The sequence below is a fragment of the Oncorhynchus tshawytscha genome, linkage group LG14 (assembly GCF_018296145.1).
Source record: "Oncorhynchus tshawytscha isolate Ot180627B linkage group LG14, Otsh_v2.0, whole genome shotgun sequence".
Taxonomy (NCBI): Eukaryota; Metazoa; Chordata; class Actinopteri; order Salmoniformes; family Salmonidae; genus Oncorhynchus; species Oncorhynchus tshawytscha.
In genome coordinates this window covers 58,855,136-58,868,845 of record NC_056442.1, presented here as the reverse complement: position 1 = coordinate 58,868,845, position 13,710 = coordinate 58,855,136, and the positions used below count along the sequence as shown (strand labels likewise).

The window sequence follows — 13,710 nt, the reverse complement described above, 5'->3', positions numbered from 1 at the left end:
CCTGGGCAGGTGTGGTGGTGGTGAGCGTGTGGGACGCTCCGAAGCTAAACTCCTCGGAGGTGGAACGTACGAAGCAGGTGGAGGAGGACTCGCTGGTTACTATGGTGACGGGCTTGGGAAGCATCTCCTTCCGGCTGTTGGAAGATGACTCACTTCCTGTATGGGACTGACATCATCAAACTACAGGTCAGAGGTCATGTAGACTGACACACACAACAGGTAATCAAACTGCAGACCGACACACTATAGGTCAGAAATCATCAGTGGGCTGTAGTGGTACAGGTTGAGAGCTTCAAGTTCATTGGTGCCCAAGAAACTATCATGGTCCAAACACACCAAGATAGTTGTGAAGAGGGCACAACAACACGTTTTCCCCCTCAGGAGACTGAAAAGATTTAGCATGGGTCCTCAGATCCTCCACAGCTGCACCATCGAGAGCCTCCTGACTGGTTGCATCACTGCCTGGTATGGCAACTGCTCTGGCCCCGACTGCAAGGCACTACTGAGGGTAGTGTGTACGGTCCAGTACATCACTGAGGCCAAGCTTCCTGCCATCCAGGACCTCTACACCAGGCGGTGTCAGAAGGAGGCCCTAAAAATGTATGAAGATTCTAGCCACCCTAGTCATAGACTGTTCTCTCTGCCCCCGCACGGCAAGCGGTACCAGAGCTCCAAATGTAGGTCCAAAAGGCTTCTTAACAGCTTCTACCCCCAAGCCATAAGACTGCTGAATAGCTAATCAAATGGCTACCCATTTGCTGCTACTCGCTGTTTAAAAAAAAAAATGTATCGCTGTATAGTCACTTTATCCCTATCTACATGTACAAATTACCTGGACTAACCTGTACCTCCAGACATTGACTCTGTACCCCCTGTATATAGTCTCATTACTAACATGTACCCCCTGTATATAGTCTCATTACTAACCTGTACCCCCCTGTATATAGTCTCATTACTAACCTGTACCCCCTGTATATAGTCTCATTACTAACCTGTACCCCCCTGTATATAGTCTCATTACTAACCTGTACCCCTGTATATAGTCCCATTACTAACCTGTACCCCCTGTATATAGTCCCATTACTAACCTTTACCCCCTGTATATAGTCTCATTACTAACATGTACTAACCTGTATAGCCTCGTTATTGTTATATTACTGTTGCTCATTTATTTTTTACTTTAGTTAATTTAGTAAATATTTGTCTCAACTCTTAATTTTATTAAAACTGCTGGTAAAGGGTTTGTGAATAAGCAGAGAGACAGACTACAGACTGACAGACTGTACAGTCGTGGCCAAAAGTTCTGAGAATGACACAAATATAAATTTTCACAAAGTCTGCTGCCTCAGTTTGTATGATGGCAATTTGCATATACTCCAGAATGTTATGAAGAGTGATCAGATGAATCGCAAAGTCCCTTTTTTGCCATGCAAATTAACTGAATCCCCAAAAAACATTTCCACTGCATTTCAGCCCTGCCACAAAAGGACCAGCTGACATCATGTCAGTGATTCTCTCGTTAACACAGGTGTGAGTGTTGACGAGGGCAAGGCTGGAGATCACTCTGTCATGCTGATTGAGTTTGAATAACAGACTGGAAGCTTCAAAAGGAGGGTGGTACTTGTTAATCATTGTTCTTCCTCTGTCAACCATGGTTACCTGCAAGGAAACACGTGCCGTCATCTTTGCTTTGCGCAAAAAGGGCTTCACAGGCAAGGAGAGGAGAGCGGTTCAATTGTTGTGAAGAATGCTTCAGGTCACCCAAGAAAGTCCAGCAAGCGTCAGGACCATCTCCTAAAGTTAATTGAGCTGCAGGATCGGGGCACTACCAGTACAGAGCTTGCTCAGGAATGGCAGCAGGCAGGTGTGAGTGCATCTACACGCACATTGAGGCAAAGACTTTTGGAGGATGGCCTGGTGTCAAGAAGGGCAGCAAAGAAGCCACTTCGCTCCAGGAAAAACATCAGGGACAGACTGATATTCTGCAAAAGGTACAGGGATTGGACTGCTGAGGACTGGGGTAAAGTCATTTTCTCTGATGAATCCCCTTTCAGATTGTTTGGGGCATCCGGAAAAAAGCTTGTCCGGAGAAGACCAGGTGAGCGCTACCATCAGTCCTGTGTCATGCCAACAGTAAAGCATCCTGAGACCATTCATGTGTGGGGTTGCTTCTCAGCCAAGGTAGTGGGCTCACTCACAATTTTGCCTAAGAACATGGCCATGAATGAAGAATGGCACCAACACATCCTCTGAGACCAATTTCTCCCAACCATCCAGGAACAGTTTGGTGATGAACAATGCCTTTTCCAGCATGATGGAGCACCTTGCCATAAGGCAAAAGTGGCAACAAATTGGCTCGGGGAACAAAACATCAATATTTTGGGTCCATGGCCAGGAAACTCCCCAGACCCTAATCCCATTGAGAACTTGTGGTCAATCCTCAAGAGGCGGGTGGACAAACAAAAACCCACACATTCTGACAAACTCCAAGCATTGATTATGCAAGAATGGGCTGCCATCAGTCAGGATGTGGCCCAGAAGTTAATTGACAGCATGCTAGGGCGGATTGCAGAGGTCTTGAAAAAGAAGGGTCAACACTGCAAATATTGACTCTTTGCATCAACTTCATGGAATTGTCAATAAAAGCCTTTGACACTTATGAAATGCTTGTAATTATACTTCAGTATTCCATAGTAACATCTGACAAAAATATCTAAAGACACTGAGGCAGCAAACTTTGTGGAAATTAATATTTGTGTCATTCTCAAAACTTTTGGCCAGACTTACTGTAGACTTACACACTGTAGACTGTAGACTGACAGACTGTAGACTGACACACTGTAGACTGTAGACTGACAGCTGTAGACTGACACACTGTAGACTGACAGACTAGACTGACACTGTAGACTGTAGACTGACACACTGTAGACTGTAGACTGACACACTGTAGACTGTAGACTGACACACTGTAGACTGTAGACTGACACACTGTAGACTGACAGACTAGACTGACACTGTAGACTGTAGACTGACACACTGTAGACTGTAGACTGACACACTGTAGACTGTAGACTGACACACTGTAGACTGACAGACTAGACTGACACTGTAGACTGTAGACTGACACACTGTAGACTGTAGACTGACACACTGTAGACTGACACACTGTAGACTGTAGACTAGACTGACTGTAGACTGTAGACTGACACACTGTAGACTGTAGACTGACACACTGTAGACTGTAGACTGACACACTGTAGACTGTAGACTGACACACTGTAGACTGACAGACTAGACTGACACTGTAGACTGTAGACTGACACACTGTAGACTGACATACTGTAGACTGTAGACTGACACACTGTAGACTGTAGACACTGTAGACTGACACACTGTAGACTGTAGACACTGTAGACTGACATACTGTAGACTGTAGACTGACACACTGACACACTGTAGACTGACACACTGTAGACTGACACACTGTAGACTGACACACTGTAGACTGTAGACTGACACACTGTAGACTGACACACTGTAGACTGACACACTGTAGACTGACACACTGTAGACTGTAGACTGACACACTGTAGACTGACACACTGTAGACTGTAGACTGGCACACTGTAGACTGACACACTACAAGTCGTCAAGTCGTTGGAACAGCAACTTGGTCGCCCAAAATGTTTGTTGTTTGAATTAATAAAAAATGTAAATCTAGGAACATGGGACACTATACAAACATTTGGATATAATTGTATTGAGTTTATATGAACAAAAATATAAACACAACATGTAAAGTGTTGGTCCCATGTTTCATGAGCTGAAGTAAAAGATCTCAGAAATGTTCAATTCGTACAAAAAGCTAATTTCTCTCAATTTTGTGCAGAAATGTGTTTACATCACTGCTGGTGAGCATTTCTCCTTTGCCAAGGTAATCCATCCACCTGACAGGTGTGGCAGATCAATAAGATGATTAAACAGCATGATCATTACACAGGTGATCAACAGCCCTAACGCCCCGTAGCACTCACTTCTGTCATCATGAAGTGCTTTGAGAGACTAGTCAAGGACCATATCACCTCCACCCTCCCTAACACCCTAGACCCACTTTAATTTGCTTACCGCCCAAATAGGTCCACAGACGATGCAATCTCAACCACACTGCACACTGCCCCAATAGTCTACCAGTGCCATCCGTTTTGTCACCAAAGCTCCATATACTACCCACCACTGCAACCTGTACGCTCTCGTTGGCTGGTCCTCACTTCATATTCGTCGCCAAACCCACTGGCTACGGGTCATCGATAAGTCTCTGCTAGGTAAAGCCCCGCCTTATCTCAGTTCACTGGTCGTCATAGCAGCACCAACCTGTAGCACGCGCTCCAGCAGGTATATTTCACTGGTCACCTCCAAAGCCAATTCCTCCTTTGGCCGCCTTTCCTGCCAGTTCTCTGCTGCCAATGACTGGAACGAACTGCAAAAATCGCTGAAGCTGGAGACTCTTACCTCCATCACTAGCTTTAAGCACCAGCTTTCAGAGCAGCTCACAGATCACTGCACCTGTACATAGCCCATCTGTAAGTAGCCCATCCAACTACCTCATCCCCATAATTTATTTATTTTTCTCCTTTGCACCCCAGTATCTCTACTTGCACATTCATCTTCTGCACATCTATCACTCCAGTGTTTAATTGCTATATTGTAATTACCTCGCCACTATGGCTTATTTTATTGCCTTACCTCCCTTATCTTACCTCATTTGCACACACTGTATATATATTTCTACTGTATTATTGACTGTATGTTTGTTTATTCGATGTGTAACTCTGTGTTGTTGTATGTGTCAAACTGCTTTGCTTTATCTTGTCCAGGTCGCAGTTGTAAATGAGAAGTTGTTCTCAACTAGCTTACATAGTTAAACAAAGGTGAAATTAAAAATTAAACACAGATCCACAGACGACACAATCGCCATCACACTGCCCTACCCCATCTGGACAAAAGGAATACTTATGTAAGAATGCTGTTGCATTCAACACCATAGTATCCTCCAAGCTCATCCTCAAGCTGGAGGCCCTGGGTCTCAACCTCACCCTGTGCAACTGGGTCCTGGACTTTCTGACAGGCCGCCCCCAGGTGGTGAAGGTAGGAAACAACATCTCAACTTCGCTAACCCTCAACACTGGGGCTCCACAAGGGTGCGTGATCAGCCCCCTCCTGTGCTCTCTGTTCACCTATGACTGCGTGGCCATGTACGCCTCCAACTCAAACATCAAGTTTGCGGACGACACTACAGTGGTAGGCTTGATTACCAACAACAACAAGACAGCCTACAGGGAGGAGGTGAGGGCCCTCGGAGTGTGGTGTCAGGAAAATAACCTCACACTCAACATCAACAAAACAAAGGAGATGATGCAGAAGAAGGTGCAGCAGCGCCTCTTCAACCTCAGGAGGCTGAAGAAATTTGGCTTGTCACCAAAAGCACTCACAAACGTTTACAGATGCACAATCGAGAGCATCCTGTCGGGCTGTATCACCGCCAGGTACGGCAACTGCTCCGCCCACAACCGTAAGGCTCTCCAGAGGGTAGTGAGGTCTGCACAACTACCTACCATCCAGGACACCTACACCATGTCACAGGAAGGCCAAAAAAAATCATCAAGGACAACAACCACCCGAGCCACTGCCTGTTCACACCGCTATCATCCAGAAGGAGAGGTCAGTACAGGTGCATCAAAGCTGGGACCGAGAGACTGAAAAACAGCTTCTATCTCAAGGCCATCAGACTGCTAAATAGCCATCACTAGCACAGAACAGTTGCTGCCTACATACAGATTTGAAATCATTGACCACTTTAATAAATGGATCACTAGTCACTTTAAATAATGTCACTTTAATGTTTACATATCTTGCATTACTCATCTCATATGTATATACTGTATTCTATACTATTCTACTCTATCTTAGTCTATGCTGCTCTGACATTACTCATCTCATATGTATATACTGTATTCTATACTATTCTACTCTATCTTAGTCTATGCTGCTCTGACATTACTCATCTCATATGTATATACTGTATTCTATACTATTCTACTCTATCTTAGTCTATGCTGCTCTGACATTACTCATCTCATATGTATATACTGTATTCTATACTATTCTACTCTATCTTAGTCTATGCCGCTCTGACATTACTCATCTCATATGTATATACTGTATTCTATACTATTCTACTCTATCTTAGTCTATGCTGCTCTGACATTACTCATCTCATATGTATATACTGTATTCTATACTATTCTACTCTATCTTAGTCTATGCTGCTCTGACATTACTCATCTCATATGTATATACTGTATTCTATACTATTCTACTCTATCTCAGTCTATGCTGCTCTGACATTACTCATCTCATATGTATATACTGTATTCTATACTATTCTACTCTATCTTAGTCTATGCTGCTCTGACATTACTCATCTCATATGTATATACTGTATTCTATACTATTCTACTCTATCTCAGTCTATGCTGCTCTGACATTACTCATCTCATATGTATATACTGTATTCTATACTATTCTACTCTATCTTAGTCTATGCTGCTCTGACATTACTCATCTCATATGTATATACTGTATTCTATACTATTCTACTCTATCTTAGTCTATGCTGCTCTGACATTACTCATCTCATATGTATATACTGTATCCTATTCTACTCTATCTTAGTCTATGCTGCTCTGACATTACTCATCTCATATGTATATACTGTATTCTATACTATTCTACTGTATCTTAGTCTATGCTGCTCTGACATTACTCATCTCATATGTATATACTGTATTCTATACTATTCTACTCTATCTTAGTCTATGCTGCTCTGACATTACTCATCTCATATGTATATACTGTATTCTATACTATTCTACTGTATCTTAGTCTATGCTGCTCTGACATTACTCATCTCATATGTATATACTGTATTCTATACTATTCTACTCTATCTTAGTCTATGCTGCTCTGACATTACTCATCTCATATGTATATACTGTATTCTATACTATTCTACTCTATCTTAGTCTATGCTGCTCTGACATTACTCATCTCATATGTATATACTGTATTCTATACTATTCTACTGTATCTTAGTCTATGCCGCTCTGACATTACTCATCTCATATGTATATACTGTATTCTATACTATTCTACTCTATCTCAGTATATGCCGCTCTGACATTACTCATCTCATATGTATATACTGTATTCTATACTATTCTACTCTATCTTAGTCTATGCTGCTCTGACATTACTCATCTCATATGTATATACTGTATTCTATACTATTCTACTCTATCTCAGTCTATGCTGCTCTGACATTACTCATCTCATATGTATATACTGTATTCTATACTATTCTACTGTATCTTAGTCTATGCTGCTCTGACATTACTCATCTCATATGTATATACTGTATTCTATACTATTCTACTGTATCTTAGTCTATGCTGCTCTGACATTACTCATCTCATATGTATATACTGTATTCTATACTATTCTACTCTATCTTAGTCTATGCTGCTCTGACATTACTCATCTCATATGTATATACTGTATTCTATACTATTCTACTCTATCTTAGTCTATGCTGCTCTGACATTACTCATCTCATATGTATATACTGTATTCTATACTATTCTACTCTATCTCAGTCTATGCTGCTCTGACATTACTCATCTCATATGTATATACTGTATTCTATACTATTCTACTGTATCTCAGTCTATGCTGCTCTGACATTACTCATCTCATATGTATATACTGTATTCTATACTATTCTACTCTATCTCAGTCTATGCTGCTCTGACATTACTCATCTCATATGTATATACTGTATTCTATACTATTCTACTCTATCTCAGTCTATGCTGCTCTGACATTGCCCATCCATATATTTATATATTCTTAATTCCATTCCTTTAGATTGTGGTAATTAGGTATTTGTTAGACATTGCTGCACTGTATTCATCCGACCGGCCTCACAACCGCAGACCACGTGTAACCAGTCCAGCCCGGGACCTCCACATCCGGCTTCTTCACCTGCAGGGATCGTCTGAGACGATGTGGTACGCCATGATCCATCTGTGGGTACGCCATGATCCAAAAATAAGGGGAGTTTGGCAAAGATGCTCTCCCGCCATTTTATACGCATTCATTGCGTCATAACTTTATTGTGTGAATTGTTTTCCCTTCAGGGCCCTTTACCTACCAATTCCTCATTACATACAGGGCCCTTTACCTACCAATTCCTCATTACATACAGGGCCCTTTATCTACCAATTCCTCATTACATACAGGGCCCTTTACCTACCAATTCCTCATTACATACAGGGCCCTTTAGCTACCAATTCCTCATTACATACAGGGCCCTTTAGCTACCAATTCCTCATTACATACAGGGCCCTTTACCTACCAATTCCTCATTACATACAGGGCCCTTTACCTACCAATTCCTCATTACATACAGGGCCCTTTACCTACCAATTCCTCATTACATACAGGGCCCTTTACCTACCAATTCCTCATTACATACAGGGCCCTTTACCTACCAATTCCTCATTACATACAGGGCCCTTTACCTACCAATTCCTCATTACATACAGGGCCCTTTAGCTACCAATTCCTCATTACATACAGGGCCCTTTAGCTACCAATTCCTCATTACATACAGGGCCCTTTAGCTACCAATTCCTCATTACATACAGGGCCCTTTAGCTACCAATTCCTCATTACATACAGGGCCCTTTAGCTACCAATTCCTCATTACATACAGGGCCCTTTACCTACCAATTCCTCATTACATACAGGGCCCTTTACCTACCAATTCCTCATTACATACAGGGCCCTTTACCTACCAATTCCTCATTACATACAGGGCCCTTTACCTACCAATTCCTCATTACATACAGGGCCCTTTACCTACCAATTCCTCATTACATACAGGGCCCTTTACCTACCAATTCCTCATTACATACAGGGCCCTTTACCTACCAATTCCTCATTACATACAGGGCCCTTTACCTACCAATTCTCATTACATACAGGGCCCTTTAGCTACCAATTCCTCATTACATACAGGGCCCTTTAGCTACCAATTCCTCATTACATACAGGGCCCTTTAGCTACCAATTCCTCATTACATACAGGGCCCTTTAGCTACCAATTCCTCATTACATACAGGGCCCTTTACCTACCAATTCCTCATTACATACAGGGCCCTTTACCTACCAATTCCTCATTACATACAGGGCCCTTTACCTACCAATTCCTCATTACATACAGGGCCCTTTACCTACCAATTCCTCATTACATACAGGGCCCTTTAGCTACCAATTCCTGATTACATACAGGGCCCTTTAGCTACCAATTCCTCATTACATACAGGGCCCTTTAGCTACCAATTCCTCATTACATACAGGGCCCTTTAGCTACCAATTCCTCATTACATACAGGGCCCTTTAGCTACCAATTCCTCATTACATACAGGGCCCTTTACCTACCAATTCCTCATTACATACAGGGCCCTTTACCTACCAATTCCTCATTACATACAGGGCCCTTTACCTACCAATTCCTCATTACATACAGGGCCCTTTACCTACCAATTCCTCATTACATACAGGGCCCTTTACCTACCAATTCCTCATTACATACAGGGCCCTTTACCTACCAATTCCTCATTACATACAGGGCATTCAGAGTATTCAGACCTCTTGACGTTTTCCACATTTTGTCACTTTACAGCCTTATTCTACAATTGATTAAATAAGTGTTTTCCATTAAATCTTCACACAATACCCCATAATAACGACGCAAAAACAGGTTTAGGATTTTGCGCAAGTTAATGAAAAAAAAAAAAAAAAAAAAAAGAATTTACATAAGTATTCAAGACCCTTAGTTATGAGACTTGAAATTGAGCTCAGGTGCTTCCTGTTTCCATTGATCATCCTTGAGATGTTTCCACAACTTGATTGGGGTCCAACTGTGGTTAATTCAAATGATTGGACATGATTTGGAAAGGCACACACCTGTCTATATAAGGTCCCACAGTTGACAGTGCATGTCAGAGCAAAAACCAAACCATGAGGTCGAAGGAATAGTCAGTCTGTAGAGCTCTGAGACAGGATTGTGTCGAGGTACAGATCTGGGGAAGGGTACCAAAAAATGTCTGCGGCATTGAAGGTTCCCAAGAACACAGCGGCCTCCATCATTCTTAAATGGAAGAAGTTTGGAACCACCAAGACTCTTCCTAGAGCTGGCCGCCTGGCCAAACTGAGCAATCTGAGGAGAAGGGCCTTGGTAAGGGAGGTGACCCAGAACCTGATGGTGACTCGGACAGAGCTCCAGAGTTCCTCTGTGGAGATGGAAGAACCTTCCAGGAGAACAACCATCTCTGCAGCACTCCACCAATCAGGCCTTTATGATAGAGTGGCCAGACAGAAGACACTCCTCAGTAAAAGGCACATGACAGCCTGAGTTTGCCAAAAGGCACCTAAAGGACTCTCAGACTATGAGAAACAAGATTCTCTGGTCTGATGAAACCAAGATTGAATTCTTTGGCCTGAACTCCCAAGTGTCACGTCTTCAGGAAACCTGGCATCCATACGGTGAAGCATGGTGGTGGCAGCATCATGTTGTCAGGATGTTTTTCAGCGGCAGGGACTGGGAGGCAGGGACTGGGAGACTAGTCAGGATCAAGGGAAAGATTAACGGAGCAAAGTACAGAGAGATCCTTGATGAAAACCTGCTCCAGAGCACTCAGGACCTCAGACTGGGGCGAAGGTTCCCCTTCCAGCAGCACAATGACCCTAAGAACACAGCCAAGACAGTGCAGAAGTGGCCTCAGAATGTCCTTGAGCGGCCCAACCAGAGCCCTGACTTTAACCCGATTGAACATCTCTGGAGAGACCTGAAAATAGCTGTGCAGTGACGCTCCCCATCCAACCTGACAGAGCTTGAAGATTTGGAGAAACTCCCCAAATACAGGTTGTGCCAAGCTTGTAGGGTCATACCCAAGAAGACTCGCAGCTGTAATCACTGCCAAAGGGATTACAGGTGCTTCAACAAAGTACTGAGTAAAAGGTCTGAATACTTATGTAAATGTGATAATTTCAGTTTTTTTTGTTAATATATTTGCAAACATTTCTAAAAACCTGTTTTTGCTTTGTCATTATGGGGTATTGTGATGTCCTTATGAGGTATTGTGATGTCATTATGGGGTATTGTGATGTCCTTATGAGGTATTGTGATGTCATTATGGGGTATTGTGATGTCATTATGGGGTATTGTGATGTCATTATGGGGTATTGTGTGTAGATTGATGAGGGGGGAAAAAACAACTTAATCCATTTTAGAATAAGGCTGTAATGTAACAATGTGGATAAAGGGGTCTGAATACTTTCTGAATGAGTAGTAGCCTACATCTACCGTTAATTCCCATAATCTCTAATGTTTGATCATTTCTGTTAATGCATTCAATATTATTATTAGTCTTTTACCATTCTTATTGTCGGAGTGGACACATTGTTTGCATAGATCACAATCTATGCTACACTTGTGAGAAACAAGTTTTGGTTTATTTCATTCCATTTACGAGTTTTGTAAATGTATTCATGGTCTTCTGTTTGGAGCGCTCCCGTCAATGTTGAATAAGGAGGCGCAACTGATTACTCATATAGAAAGTAGGCCTGGCCTGTGCCCATTTGGGGATGTCTGATAGTATTTCTGATTGTCTTAACCCACTAATGAGCTGTGGAGCTTCAAAGTATTTTGTTCTACACCTCAAAACTGCAAACAAAGTACTTTTATTTTTTTAAATCATCAATTGAGAATGACAATATAATTCTTCAATGTATTTGAAAAATATTTCCAACTCTCTCTCTCTCTTTCGAATAACCACTCGGAGTGAAAAGGTAATAATGTAATGCTCTGATCCAGTGGAAAGGCCTTAAAATAGCTGATAACTTCGTATTCCTGACACAAATAACATCTGTGTCTGTCCCCGAGCTCACCGGCACAGGAAACACTGATGGCCCAGAATATTTTATACAATGTTGCAAGTTTGCTCAAGTGTCGGTCCAGACACAGTTGATAGTTTATACAAAGTTTGTTGCAAACAGGCCATGCGTTACCAATGTGATTTATAGGATATTTATTTTTTAAATCAGGATATTTTCTACCGGCAGGATGCAATGTTTTTATTTGTTGGTTTTATGAAGGCTATTTTTTAGTTTAGAAGTTACTTTTCGATTTGTATCATTTTGATTTTGATAGAATGTAGATTTAACGATAATGATTCTGAGATACAAAGACTATTCGAAAGAAAAATGTGAATATGTGAAAATCATAACTGGCAAATCGGTAGAAATGGATAAATTGGCAAATGGAAAAGGTTGCCGACGTTGGTGTAGCCTATAATGACAGTTACCGGCAACTTCAGCAGAATGACAGAATCTGAAAAGACCAACAGCAGCAAGAAGGGGTGGTCGGGAACAGGTTTATTCCTGCTATCTTGATCTCTGTCTCCCTTTTGAGTCATTTGCGTGTCTTAATTATTTAATCAAACAGCGTTTTCAATCTTTAAGCACCTGCCCGCCTGTTCAGCATCACGACTAGAGGTCGACTGATTAATCGGAATGGCCGATTATTTAGGGCCGATTTCAAGTTTTCATAACAATCGGAAATCTGTATTTTTGGACACTGATTTGGCAGATTTTTTTCCAGCTTTATTGAACTAGGCAAGTCAGTTAAGAACACATTCTTATTTTCAATGACGGCCTAGGAACGGTGGGTTAACTGCCTTGTTCAGGGTGCAGAATGACAGATTTTTACATTGTCAGCTCCGGGATTCAATCTTGCAACCTTCCGGTTAGCTAGTCCAACGCTCTAACCAACTGCCTCTCGTTGCACTCCACGAGGAGACTGCCTGTTACGCGAATGCAGTAAGAAGCCAAGGTAAGTTGCTAGCTAGCATTAAACTTATCTTATAAAAAACAATCAATCATAATCACTAGTTAACTACACATGGTTGATGATATTACTAGTTTATCTAGCGTGTCCTGCGTTGCATATAATCGATGCAACGCAGGGGGATGATATAACAAAAGTGCTTTCTTTTACTTTCTTCTCCAACACTTTGTTTTTGCATTATTAAAACCAAATTGAACATGTTTCATTATTTATTTGAGGCTAAATAGATTTTTATTGATGTATTATATTAAGTTAAAATAAGTGTTCATTCAGTATTGTTGTAATTGTCAATATTACAAATAAATAAAAATAAATCAGCCAATTAATTGGTATCGGCATGTTCTGGTCCTTCAATAATTGGAATCGGTATCGGCATTGAAAAAGCATAATCGGTCGACATCGATCGCTGCCTGCACCTGCCCACCCGTCCAGCATCACTACTCTGGACGGCTCTGACTTAGAATACGTGGACAACTACAAATACCTGGGTGTCTGGTTAGACTGTAAACTCTCCTTCCAGACCCACATCAAACATCTCCAATCCAGAGTTAAATCTAGAATCGGCTTCCTGTATCGCAACAAAGCCTCCTTCACTCATGCTGCTTAGAAAATAGATTATATTTGTATGCTACAGCTCATCGCACATGTACCACAGTCTGAGACAGACTACACATCCATGTA

General features: G+C 41.8%; 1 protein-coding gene across 1 annotated transcript in view; it reads right to left on the bottom strand.

Annotated features, from left to right (window-relative positions):
• Positions 1-13,710, bottom strand: part of spred3 (sprouty related EVH1 domain containing 3) — a 43,558-nt gene that overhangs the window by 23,870 nt on the left and 5,978 nt on the right. Inside the window, exon 4 of the mRNA XM_042296586.1 lies at positions 8-166. Coding sequence (XP_042152520.1) covers positions 8-166 — 159 coding nt within the window. The remainder of the gene's footprint in view (positions 1-7; positions 167-13,710) is intronic.